We start from the raw sequence: 13,848 nt of genomic DNA on the forward strand, positions 1-13,848 counted from the left end.
AAGATATGAACAACAGGATTAAGTTACCATCTGATAAGGTCGGCTAGCTTTTACCATTGATATCAGAGGGGCTGTTTTACCAAGGATGCCCTGGGCACATTTGTAAAAAAGCATTACCTATTAGAGGGAATTCCTGGAAACTTCCTAAAAGCCAATGTCTATATGCAGTGAAGTCTCTTGTAGGAGTTCACCACATCGGCCAAATGAGCATAGATCTTCTTTTTCCAGAAGCCATCAGAAGAGTCTAAATATAACACTGCTGTAGTTAAGTAGCTTGCTTTCACACCTGTTAAAATGAAGAGTGCAAAACCTGTTATTGTTACTAATGGGGGTGATCACTGAACTGGCAAGTTGAAGTTTTCTTGTGATTTTATTGCAGAAAAAAAAGTTAATTTCTTTCAGTATATTCTTCTGTAAAAAAGAAATAAATTCTTTTACCTGTTAGCACTAATGCATACTACTATTTTAAGGCAGCATTAACAGCATGGGTTTATGTTCATTTGCCTAATATCAGTAGCGCCTGTTTTCACATGTGGACACCTGACCATGGGAACCTAGGCTAACACCACCACATTAGCCTCCATACTGCCAATTAAATAGACAATAATAACTATTGAGGTTGACTGAGGATTTAAGAAGGATGGGTGCTCATGGTACAGAATGGTGAAGGTCTGTGTTCAGCTGATATTATCTCTTGCAAAGGATATGAATTGTTAATGTGCTGTTATTCCAGATTTCTAGAAGAACTGATGTGGTGGGGGAATTAAGACGACAATTAATGGCCACTGAGGAAGAAGACAGTTTATCATATCCTCCTCTGAATGTGACTGCTGGAAAAGATATATGCATCCTTTTTTACGCTAGTAATTTCAGCCTCAAAGCCAACAGTTCCGTTCTTATAGATCTGACAAATGCAACATTTGTAATGCAGAATGTGGATATTTCTTCCTCTGAGTGCTCAGACATCAACACAACGTGAGTAGCACAAGAAATTTCATATCATAATACATGTGATTCTGAAAACTAATCAGAAATGGTGCAATGTCAAGTTAATACTAATTTAATTTTCTTCTTCTAAAGCATCCAAAATAAAAAATACTAAATTGGATATTCCTAGAAGAAAAAGAACGAGTCAAGACCACAAAAAATTGTTCAGATGCAAGCTCTTATTGTCACAATTTTTTTTCCTCTTACGTTCCTTACTTCCTTTTTTGTTTATATTTGGTCCAAACAGGTTTCTCTGTGCCCAATCTCGTAATCACAGAAGTCTCCACTGGCATTAATGAGATCATCATTTCATTGTAAAACTCCCTTCAAGGGGAGTATTGCCAGTTACTAGGTAGTAATTCAGCTGGAAGTATATTAATGAAACATGATCTCTGTTTTCCTTTACTTTGAAGCACCTGCTCTTGGGTAAAAAAAACCTCTAGAAATATTTTGTCATATTATTCTGTGTACTGAACCTTTGCTATATGACTTTTGTAATTGCCTATTGATTTAGAATATTCCCTCCGATTGAAATGTCACAATGATCTAATTAAAGCTGACTACTCTAACATTAAAAATGTGTTTCTTATTCTTAGACTGTCATTAAAATACACAAAGCCAGTGAATGGAATCAGCAGCCTAGAGATAAGGTAACTTATGATTTATTTTTAAATAGATCTTTCTGATGTACAAAGCCTATTTGTAAATTAGGAGCAAAAAAAAGAGGAGGAGTTAAGTAAAAATGTTTTTGAAATTATGAATTGCTTTCTATTCTGAGGAGTTACTATGCAGGAGAGCAATAATAGAGTCTTTATACAGAGAATATATTAATATGCTCAGGTAAAGTTTTGAAAAAGTGGTGTAGGCAAACAACCATACTGCAAGGTACTGGTATATGCAATATCCTGTTTTGCTAATAGGATCAGACCACGATCCTGCCTCAGGGAAATCTGACTGTGATTTGTAAACAATTCTAGGGGCTGAAGTCTACTTGCATGGCCAGGGTTGTATTTAGTCCTCATGTGATTACCAGTGTACCGTGTCAGAGCTAGCTTGTGGCTAATGACGGGTACAAAAATTCATAATTTTTCTGCTCCATGGATGGTGACAAGACCACATTTCTCCTACCATGAGAAAAGAGAAGAAAAGTTAGGGAATGGGAAGGCTTGGGATGAAAAGTCAAAGGGAGAACTTGCAGTGGTTGCTCTCACTAGTGGATTCTAGGGATTGGGAAAGCTTCTGCTACTGTTTGAGGACTGCCATACAGCTGCTGGTCCACAAACCTCTGTTCTTTCCTCAGCAGCAGGAACAGCAGTTGAAATTATTTTCTTGAGCTCTGGCAATGATAATGTGGCCTGCTCTTTTCATTTAGGTACCTCAGTTAATTGCTTAAATTTCTTTGGGAAGGGCTTGGGCCAGGGAACTTGCACCAAATTAAATTTGCATATATCAGGGGATGAACTGGATGTGTGCTTGGGCAGCAGGAGGACAAATGACTTTTGCCATCTAAAATGCTTTTGACATCTTGAATAAGGGAAATTGAAATCCAGGGAAACCAAAGAGAGAAAGTTTAAATGTAGGAGACAATCAGAGCTTGGGCAACATTTTGGTGGGAGAGTAAAAGAGGCACGTGGCACCAAGATGATAAGCACAAATGAATAAATACCGTTATTTACACTGAGATAGAAGGACATTCTACATTTAGGTTAAAGGACCCCTAGAAGGACTTGTGCTGAAGTGAGTCAGTGATGTGTTTGGAGTTGTATTTGGCATGCCTAGAGACACTTGCAGTCATCATCAGAGACCATGATAGGTGGCAAAAAACCAAACATGCTTTGTTATTTAATATCTCCCCTCCCCACCAAGCATCTAGAGCTTTGTGAAAGAACATAATGTACAGATAAGGTTGCTGTTAGTATATTATTTTTACTTTTTTGACTATTGTAGTTAGTTCTGTATAGGATCCTTGAGACTCGTCCTTGGTGGTGGACTCAAGCATTTCTTGGTTTCAGTACTGTAAATTATCAAAGGGACATGGATTTCCCTGAAAACCACGGGGAATTAAGGAAACATTTTCCTTGGATCCCATTCCAAAAATACTGTTGTCAAACCAAGACTCTGCCCAAGCTGTGTCTTTACTTTGACTCCAAGTCACAAAATATCACTTTCTCTGGTGCTGCCCTGCTGCTTCTGTCTACTCTCTGCTGCTCCTGTCTCACTCTTGTACAGACAGACCCACCAAACCAGTGTCCTGGATTCTTATTCTGCACCTTTGCTCATACTAGTGCAGGTCTTAGCTGCTCTCCTGTAATCTCTTTCTGTATGAATGAATCTGGTTGCTTCCTACATTTGTCCTGAATGTGACCATCCTCAGCATAATACCATGCTTTCTAGTAAAGTTACAGTTCCAAGGAAATAATATGAATCATAAAGCACTTGAAAATCCTATGGAGCATGACGCTGTGCTGCAAAACTAGCTACCAAGTTAATTGATAGACCTTAGAAAGGTTGTTTTCTTTAAAGCAGTCAACAGGTTTTGCTCAACTATACACCAGTAAATGGCAAACCTTAGGATGCCACTATAGAAACAAAATACTTCGGCAGTTGAAACATTTATCTTAGATTTTGATTGCTGCAGCAGGCATAAGAAGATCAAATGTGATCTTAGTGCACGCATATGGACTTAATGAGGATTATTCAGGTTTATGTTTAGTCATTTGTTTGTTAAAATCTTATAATTTTAATTAATTATTGGAAGAAAACTTTAATGTGGTCATGAATCTGAGGTGCATCTGAAGAGAAGAAATTTGAAGTAAGTCTGCAGACAGACTGCCTGTAAATTAAAGGAGAACATCAGTACAAAAGGTGAATGGTTCATGTTTTCTCTCTTATTCTGGAATATTTTTTTACATCCTTTGAGCCTGTTGTAGTAAAGGCAGAAATACTCACAAAGTTTCTCTTGACTTGTGCTTCTACTTGAATACATTATAACTAAATACCAAAATGCATAAACAGCCCTTGAAGCTGGGATAAGAAACTCAGGCTCCACAATAGGTGAGGACTTGAAAAGAGAGTAGGTGAAGTCCTGACCGCTGTCATGCCCAGCAAGTAATTAAAGTAGCATAGGCTGGCTGTGTTTTGCAGGAGAATTTGATTTATTCCATTGGGCTGGGTGTGATCCAGGTTTTTAATAGGCCCTCAGGGTATTTAGACACAAAATGCCTAAACTGATTAATTTTTATGTGTGACGCAGGTGCCTAGCAATAAAAAATGGAAGAGAGGAAGAAGGTGGGGGGTGGCTTCCAGGGTAGTCATTGCCTGGGCATTCACTGTGCGTTGGCCTGCTTGTGGGAGGTAGAGAGTGATTGCTTCTGTATCGCTTTTTTTTCCTCTTTCCTTCACTTGTTAAGCTGTCTTTGTCTTGACTCACAAGTTTCCGCATTTTTGCTCTTTCTATTCTCCCCCCCTGTCCTGTTGGGGACAGGGAGTGAGCAAACAGCTACATGGGTGCTTGGCTGCTGGCTGGCATCAGCCCACACCACCTCAGAAGCCTTTATAAAGAAAACTTCCTGCTAAAGACACACCTCGTTATTTGTGCTGTTTTCTATTGGATTATCTCTCGATTTAAGAGACAATTGTGTCATTTAGGCCTCTATTAGCTACCATAATACAATATTGCATGGCATATAACGCAAGTAATATGACACACTCAACAGAACCAGAACAATCCTTTGATCTTTTCATGATTCAGGAACACTTTATTCACCTTGTTTATCCCAGCATGTCTATTGTCAAGAGCTTCTAAAACTCACAGAGATACATTACAACCTCTGTTTTCCCCTTCTGGTTTACTTTGATTACATTTCTTGTTCAAGATGACTCCTTGGTAAGGTTACAGTCTGCCTCAATAAACAGGACACAAGCAGGGCAAAGAGGTGGGAAGGAACAGAGCTTAGAGCCGTGACTGCATTTTTTCCCTCTGTAAAGGCCATTTACTTAGTTGTAGGAGAACATCCCTTGAAGACAGAAAGTGACACCAGAGAGGACCACATTCAAATAGCTCAATTTCTTCGTCAATAAAAGAGGCTTCAATTTCAGCAGCGTGAGCTGGATCCAGAGCCTGCCCTTACCACCGCGAGTCTACCACCTCGTGCTGAGCAGCTAGTCATACCCCACCGCCTCCCAGCCGCTGCAATAGCTGCTTCATCCTATGCAAACGGCTGCCATCTCCCTCTCCCTCTCTCTAGCAAGAGCAGCAGTCCCATTCGTCCTCCTGCGCTTGCCGCTGAGACGTGAGCTGTTACGGGGTGGCTGTAGACTGTTTCTGGTTGTGCTAGTTTTAGAAAAGTGAACTACTGCTGCAGCAGGGGTAGGAGCAGTGGGCAGTAGTTTTTGCTGGAAGAAGCATCATCTCAGCTCTCTCAGCAGCTGATGACATCCAGCTGTTGAAGCACCTTCTCTGGGAAAAGGTGTCGAAGTGGATGCAAGTGCAGAGCACTAGTATTTTCCCCACTTAAATTGATAAGTACTTGACTGTTACTGTTGCTTATGGCACGTACAGAATAGAATTGACCCCAAAACAACTTTTTAAAGTCTTTTACCTAACAGTTGTGTTTCTCTCTGAATCTTTGAAACAGTAGTAATTCCAGCTAGCTTCCTTTTCAGAAATGAGATGGAGATCCGTAACAGGTGGTAGTATTTAGAGTTCATATGGTTATCTGGCACAAAGGGAATCTGGCCTATGACCAGGAATTGTTTGTGCCACAATACATAAAGTACATACTGTCTGTGTGAAAGTTTGCTTCCTGTATTGGCTCTGATGTTTAATAAAAACACAGCGTTTCCTATAGAAGCCAAGGTACTTTCAGTTCTACAGATAAAATCTTTCTTATATCTCCTCCCTTTGTCATTCATTTGCTGTATTGTGCTCATTCTATTTGCTATCTACTCATCTGAGAAAATATTAAACTAAATGAAGTAACTGTATTGATTTTTATTGTTTGAATGTCTTTTTTGTAATTTAATGAATTATAGTTGTATCAGTTACCAGTTAAGAGCATGCCTGTTGGAGGCTATTCACTATCAGTTGTTTGGAAAAATGCTAAAGATAAAAGCCTGTATTATTAAGTTAACAATGCTCAACTAGTTCACTAATTAGAATCTTAATTCTCATAAATCTGTAAGTAACATAAAATCTTAGTCTTTGGTGTAATGTGAAGAGACAGCGTTCCCTTGGAGGCCAATTTAGACTGCACTCACATACATAGCCTTATAAAACTTGTTTGTTCATATGGTAAATCTCCAAAGAATTTCCTTGTTGACCACTTTTCTTATCTTCTCAGCAAAAGGACGAAGCACACCCAGCATCTGTGGTTGGCACAACCATTTAAGTAAACTTCTCTGTGCTTATAACTGGCCTTCAGCTAGTGCCTATAGCATTGCTACTGAGACACGATGGAAATTGTGTTCAGATTGTGCTGTATACCAGGAAAAGATTCCTTTCTTTTAGCAATTATTATCTAGGCTAATACATGTATTAATTTTGTAACTTTATCACTATAACAATAGAATATTTCCATAAATATTTGTGAATGTGTACTAGGTGAAACTCAAATGTTTTTTTCTTTTTCACTGATGCTTGCAGCTGAATGTTGTATGGAAAGAACTGTTTAGGCTCAAAACGTAAGGAATGCCAGGAGACAAAACATCCTTTTCTCACCTGAGTGACACTTTTAGTTCTAAGATTCCATCTGATCATTTTGAAAGTCTTGAGGATTATGAAGTTATATGAATCAAAAGCTACAGAGTATTAAGGAAAAAAAAGGCTCAATTACTGTAGTAACCTAACCTGTCAAATTTTGTGTGTTACTCCTAAGGAGCATTGTTTGTGTTGAGTTTAGACTCTATGTTTTGTGGATGACAAGCTACTGAAAGCAACTGATTTGAACAAACAAGCAATATTCTACACCAGAGTGTATTTTCTCTCTCTATATATGTACACCTTATAGAACATAAAATATTCTATTTTGTGCCATATTTATAGATGACTGCTTATTTTTCAAACCTGTTATTATTGCATTTAAGTAATACCCCAAATTTTAAAATCCACATACATTGTTACTCATTGTGGATAGACATATTAGAATATTTTCTTTTGTAGCAAGTCTCACTTACTGCTAAAAAGATTCCTCTTCTAAATTCTTTGTGGTTATCAATAAGCAAAAAAAAATCTTCAGCAAACTATATAGAACAATACTTACATAGATCAAGTAGGGTTAAAGTAATAAGCAACATACGATAAGGAGAAAAGTTTATAATTTCCTTATGAGATACTTTCAGGTATTCAAGTTAACTGGGTAAAAAGCAGTAAAGACTAGGACTTAGTCCTGATCTGTAAAGGATGAGGATGTACTTCTGGATGTTCTCAATTATTTCTGTTTCAGAACATTTGGGAGGTGTTTAGACTGCAGTGGTAGTAACATATATGTAAAACCCGTCGTTATAAACTACTGGAAACTGCTGCAATACTGCACATACACAAACCTTCTCAAAATGAGAAAATATTTATTTGTGCCTAACCCACTACAAATTGGGAAACTAGGGCTGACGACCCCTCCCCACCCTCCAGTGAGAGAAAACTCTGTCTTCTACTGCAAATTCAGACATTTGCAAAGGAAATTGCCATTTAGGCATCTGAGCCAAGGAAGAATTGCAATGATAAATCAGAAGGGTTACCATGCCTGTATCTATCATAAAAGCAATTTTCAAAGAATCCCGTAAAATGTTTATTGAGAGCCACTGCAGGCCTGCTGACAGTCTCTCAGGTTCTGCTCCACTGATTATAAGCTGATGGTAACTAATGAAATACTGCACTGGCAGAGGCCCTCGAAGAATGAAATTGCATTTGCTTCTTGCCTGCCACAGCTATGGAAGGAAAGCTGTGCTTGTGAGATGAAACTCTGAGAAGTAGTAAAAACATATTCACATAGTCTCTTCACTTATGAACAATCCTAATGACATGGGAGGCCAAGCTAAGATACCAACTGTGATGTTTGCAGCTAGCAATGGTGAACATTTATGTACCACCAGTAATTTATTAAATTAATATTAACTTTTTCCTTCTGTCATTTGACTTTTTTTCCCCTCTGTTGTCTTTCTAGGTTTTTAATGACCAACAAGTTCTATGGAGGCTCAGCTAGAAATTGGTCCACTTTAGATTCAGTTGAGATTGTACAAGATGGAGAAAAGTTTGCTAAATTTAATGTTTCTGTCATCTCTGCTCCTGCAGAGTATTCATTTCATTGTCAGCTGGTGGGAACAAGCAATCTCTATCCTGCAAGGCTGATTCCGTCCAACAATGAGGCAAAAAACTGGGATGTTTTCATTTCCAAGTTGCAAGTGAGTACACATTGCCATTTCAGAGATAATTCCAAGAACTATTACTTGCTATTGTAGGTGCTGAACGACACACATTCATAATGCCCTTACTTTCATTTCAGCCTGAGGGAAAATGTAAAAGAAAAGCTGTTCCCCCTAGGTGAGCTATTCAATAAAGGGGTAAAAAAGATGGCAGTTGCTGAACAATAAGAACATGAAAGCACAGCTTTGAAAAAAACCCCAAAACTATGAAGTTGTCCACAGAAAAGAAAACCCAATAAACCAAATGCCCTTAATCAGGCAAAGAATGACTAAGTCCCCATGCCTGTTTAATGAATTGGGCTGCTATTGGAAACATGGGCCTCTTAGGTGGGTGGCTTTATGCTGCTTACTTTGCACTTTGTTTACCTAGGAAAGTAGAGCTTAGTGTGGTTACTGTTTTCAGTGACATAGACTGACTGTACTCCTACAGATAGAAACAAAGCCCAGTGCAATTACATTTAATGGAAGGTTTGCCATGGACTTCAATCAGGAGCAACAGTAGGTCCCGCGCAGCCCAGAAGGAGAGCAGCTGGCTTTTTTTTTTTTTTTAATGAGGCATAGATTTTCTGTGTATTTAGTGCAGTAGTACAGACTACATATGTGAGGTGTCGATGATTGCATCTTTATTATTTTGAGCATTGATCTTGACTTAGGAGAAGCACATCAACATTTATATCTTAAAACAATATTGCAGTAAGCAATCTCTTTGATTAAAGAGATCATGGAAATGGTAGGAATCATTCCAAACTGGAGTCTATTTGTCAAAGATGAGTAAACCCCATGATAACTGGATACAAATGCTGATATAAATGTATTTATGATTTTGATAACAAACCAAATCTCAATAACCTGAGTCCAGATTTGACATTTCTACTTAAACAATGGAAATCTCAAAGGAACAGCATTGGTGCTGAGGTTTATTTTCCACAAATTCCAGGATCAAGTCCCACAGTTTTTTGAGAAGCAATGTAGCAATACACACCAATGTTGTGAAGGTTCCTCCTGATGGTATTTTTTATGGAAAGGCCTGAAAATACCTAAGTCCACGCAACTGTACTTTGCCTTGTCAAGTCTCTGAAGTTAGACTTTGGCATCGCTAGGCTATGAAAGTACATGGGCTATGAAGATACAAAGCATTCACTTACAATGTATCTTTTCCTTGAATTTCTATATACATTAATACTGCTGCCTTCTCAAAGCTTACCGAGGGGCCTTGCTCCATTCTTAGTAGGCATCCTTTCATTGGGGTCTTGATCAAGAGTAGTAGTAATAGGTTTCCCACCTTCCTTATTGATTTGGAGCAGCAGCTGCTTCCACTGTTAAGACAACCGAATTTCCAGTTCCTCTTAGGAAAGGCCTTTTTTCTCTGATCAAGTCCTAAGCATGAAACAGAACCTGAAAAGTCCTGTTCTGATCTTTTCTGTTGTGTGAGAAAACAGAAGGTCACCATTCTGGGCTCATTTCCAAGTTCTATCTGAACTAGATCATACCTTTCCAGGTATCTTTTACTGATACGTAGTGAAATCTGATTGATCTCAATATCAGCCTTTGCTCTAGAATGAGGTTTAGAAACACCCAAGCTCTGTTGCATGCTGAAGAAAGCACATGGGATGTTCTCAGTGGTTGCAGCCAGCACAAAATCTTGTTGCTGAAACTGAGGAACATGATTTTCATGTCAATGTTATGCCATGAATTAGAAACCAGGATCCAATGCCAATCTAGCTGGTACAATTACACTTTGCAATGTTGGGTCCTGAAAACAGTATCACTGTATTAGAGGGACACACCACCTGCACAGTGAAGCCTTGTTGTTGTTGTTACAGGAATAGTTGTTCTACCACGATATCTTTTATGCTTTTGAGGATCTCAGAATTGTCCATGAAGTTGAAGAGGAGGCTGCCACCAAAAGCACTGCTTTTCTTTCGTATGTGTCATAGTGGTTTAGAAGCCCCTTTGTTCCTAAGAAAAACTGCCAAAAACTTTAAAATCAAGAATATTACGATTCTTTGTGGCTAAAATATTTCTAAGTTCAAAAATAGATGTTCAGTGAATGCTTACAAGCAATGAAAACAACAGATTTTACCTGAAGACTATGTCAAAGGTCAAATGATGAGAAAACTCCATGTAAAAAAATAATTTAAAAATTAACAGTAAATGCAAACTAGTTATAATGAAGACAAATGACGCTGGTCCAAATACTAAAATTAAAACTTCCACAGTACAGAGGCCTGTATCCAAAAGGCTTTTACATTCATAAAAATTAGAGAACCACATGTAAGTATTTTTAACTTTTCTATAGGTAGAAATGCTGCTAGGAGTCACATTTTTATCTCCCACCTGGGATCTAACACCCCCACAGAAATGATAAAGCTTCAGAAAAACAGTAAAAGAACGCTGCATACACTTCATCTCCCGCCTAAAAGTAGACATAACATTTTAAGAATGTACAATTAAAGCTTTCACCTCGAAGGTTCAATAAGCATAATCCTGCTTCAAAAAAACCCACAATAGGATTGACATACATAATAAAATTCAGTACTTCTGGCTCTAGATCAGAAGCAGTAAAGCCTTTCTAAACCAAATATACCTGTTAAGTGCTTCAGAGAGTTCTTGTAAATGTGGTAACAAGTGTGTATTGTTTTCCAGAATTTCAATCCATTTTTGAACATAAATGACATAAATCATCAACTGCTTTCTGTTTTTATTGTAAATAAGTCTTTGACACTACATTTCATCACTCCTATTCACATTCTCATCTGTTGTCAAAGCAGTGCCTTAACAAGTGAAGGCTTTGGTAATCACCTGTATTCTCTAAAACTGTGCAAACAGTTATCCAACCCAAAAGCTTACTTTCGCTAATCCTGCTTTAATTGGAAGTCTGACTGCCTATAGTGAAAGCAGGCAGTCTTTGCAAGTTAGCTACCATGATCTGACTTGGAAAGATTCGTCTAAGAGCCCAGAAAAGCTTAAATTGCTAAAATTGTCTTCACCTCCACAGTACCTAAATAGCCCTTAGTTCTGCATATAATAATAGTTTTATTAAACAGCATTCTGGAAGGTATAGACATTGGTCTTAACACACATACTATGTACACATTTACTTAGGTGCCTGAGCCATGAATGAACTCAAACCCAGAGTGATCACTGCATGTTATACAAGCCACAAACTAAATTCTTCAATGTTTGTACCAACACCTTTCTTTTATTACCACAAAGCTTTCAATTTAGTTTATCATAAAGTATAGGCTAATCATGGAGTGGGAACACAGAAAAGTAGAAATCCATGATGATTCCCAAATTAGTTGATTTTTATGAGGAAAATAATGTGGTAGGAGCTCAGTCAGTGGCAGACCTCGAGAATCCAGTCAAAGGAGAGATATTACAGATTTTTCTAACTGCTGGAAAAGCCTATATGGGTTTCATATGTTAATAGACAACACAGATCCCATACCTCAATAAAGCAAGCCCTCTCTCCTGTTTTGAGTCTCTGATGTCTAAGGAGGGTGGAGGAAAGATTTCACAACTGTTTTCTCCTTTAACTAAAACTCAGCCAAAAAGGTCATCTTCATTAGATGCATTTTAGAGTAGGTTTCAGGAGTTCCGCTTGTCAAGGAGTTATTAGCTAAAAGTCTCAGGGTATTTCAACAAATCTCATGATCTTGGAGGGCCTTAACTCTCATGTCTTTGAGTGCTTTGAGTTTCCTACTTCATAAGTGGTCACTGAGCAATACTGATCACACATACCCTTTGGGACTTTACTTCCAAAAGTAACACCAATTTCTGAAGTGGGAAACCTACTTCCTGCCAAACAAATGAATTCCACATCTTTAATTTTCTGTGTGAAAAGGGGATCTGGAAAATTGTTATGCAGAGGAATTGGTTCTCACTCTTTTTTAATGGGCAGAGTGTGAGTGGTAATTAACAGGTGCAGTTTTTGTAATTACCACATATATCCTGAAAGTAGGACCTATGCTCCATGCTTAATTGCACTCATCTATCTACCTTTCTTCATTTTCAGATTCAAGGCTTCAACATTGAAAACAACCAGTTTTCTTATGCAAGTGACTGTACAGGTTTCTTCACTCCTGGAATCTGGATGGGCTTGGTGACGTCTATAATTTTACTGTGGATCCTGGCCTATGGAATCCATATGATCATGCAGCTCACAACAAACAGCAGATTTGATGATCCCAAAGGTGCAGCTCTGTCAGTTCCTCAGACAGAATAGCCATGGATTGACTTAGTGCTGCTATGGCTTTTCCTGGTCTGATATTTATGATTTTTAGAACCTTTCTACTTCATATGTGTAACATAAAAAGATATCATAGCAGAAAGGGATAATTAAACTACATATAAAAAGGATCCTTATGCTTGGCAACAATAATAATTCTACTTGCTATTACGGTCATTTGCTAACAGCCATCTGTGTTAAGGGTCTGAGGTGAGGCTGTAGAAGTTATTACTGTATCTGGCTGTTAGAAAGACCATTACAAACTGCCATCAGATCAACTGTTATTGGCAAAGAAAGGGTATCACAACAGAGATAAATGGGAAGGGTAAATAACTTATTTGATAGGAAACTATATACTGAAACCACTGGTCTCCATAAAGGCTCTTTAGTAAGTACGTCATGTTGATGCTACACCGTAAGAGCGCTGAACTGTGTCTTGCCATTTTTTCCTCCTGAGAAAACCATCCAAAAATGTACAGAACTAATGAAGTATAAGTCACTAAATAAATGGTCTTGAAAAATTTTTTCAAAATATATGACTGTTCAGATATGGTATCACAAATGAGAATAGGTGCATTAAGGTTTAGCTTCCTTCTAATGTTATCTTATGCCTGTGAGAATGATGTTGAGTAATGCTAACTCGTGTTTCTTTTAGCCATGGACAGCTGATGAAGTTACTAAGCGAGATAGGTCCTTGCCTAAACAGATCACAAAATTATATTTGGTGTCATGGCAATGAATGCAACTTTTCAAGCCCATAACCTAGTATGATTCAATGTGCCAGTGCAGACAGCATCTTAACAGAGATAACGTAATTTTCTTAGCATCCTTCCTTTTCTAGGTATCTTTGGAGTAGTTATGAAGTTTGTACAAAAAAAAGAAAAATAAAATATATAAAGTCATTAGAAGCACTGTGCTAATGTACTGTTTAAGTTTGAGCATGTTTATGGTTACCTCAATGATTCCAGAAGCCTGAAAACATTCAGAGTGTGCTGAATTCTTCTGCAATTAATAGACACTACATCTTCTCATTGGGCAATCTGACTATGGAGTGAATTATTAAATGTTATGAAAAACTAGGAAATAGTAAAAAAGCAATGGTAAAATGGTAAAAAATGGTAAGAATAACATTTTCATTCTTCTGTAATGTTTTGTTATGACTGTGCATGTTCTATAAGTAGTTAAAGAACAAAAAGATACCATTTTGACAA

The 13,848-nt window shown here is 37.8% G+C and overlaps 1 protein-coding gene across 2 annotated transcripts in view; it reads left to right on the forward strand.

The window, feature by feature from the left end:
* ATP6AP1 (ATPase H+ transporting accessory protein 1) overlaps positions 1-13,542 on the forward strand; it is a 55,317-nt gene extending 41,775 nt beyond the window's left edge. For both annotated transcript variants that reach the window (XM_030016228.2, XM_030016227.2), the window contains 4 exons: positions 734-975; positions 1,584-1,637; positions 8,148-8,385; positions 12,425-13,542. In XM_030016228.2, the coding sequence (XP_029872088.1) occupies positions 734-975; positions 1,584-1,637; positions 8,148-8,385; positions 12,425-12,634 (744 nt within the window). In that variant the 3' untranslated portion in view covers positions 12,635-13,542. The remainder of the gene's footprint in view (positions 1-733; positions 976-1,583; positions 1,638-8,147; positions 8,386-12,424) is intronic.
* Positions 13,543-13,848: the final 306 nt, after the last annotated feature.

The sequence above is a fragment of the Aquila chrysaetos genome, chromosome 5, assembly GCF_900496995.4.
Source record: "Aquila chrysaetos chrysaetos chromosome 5, bAquChr1.4, whole genome shotgun sequence".
Taxonomy (NCBI): domain Eukaryota; kingdom Metazoa; phylum Chordata; class Aves; order Accipitriformes; family Accipitridae; genus Aquila; species Aquila chrysaetos.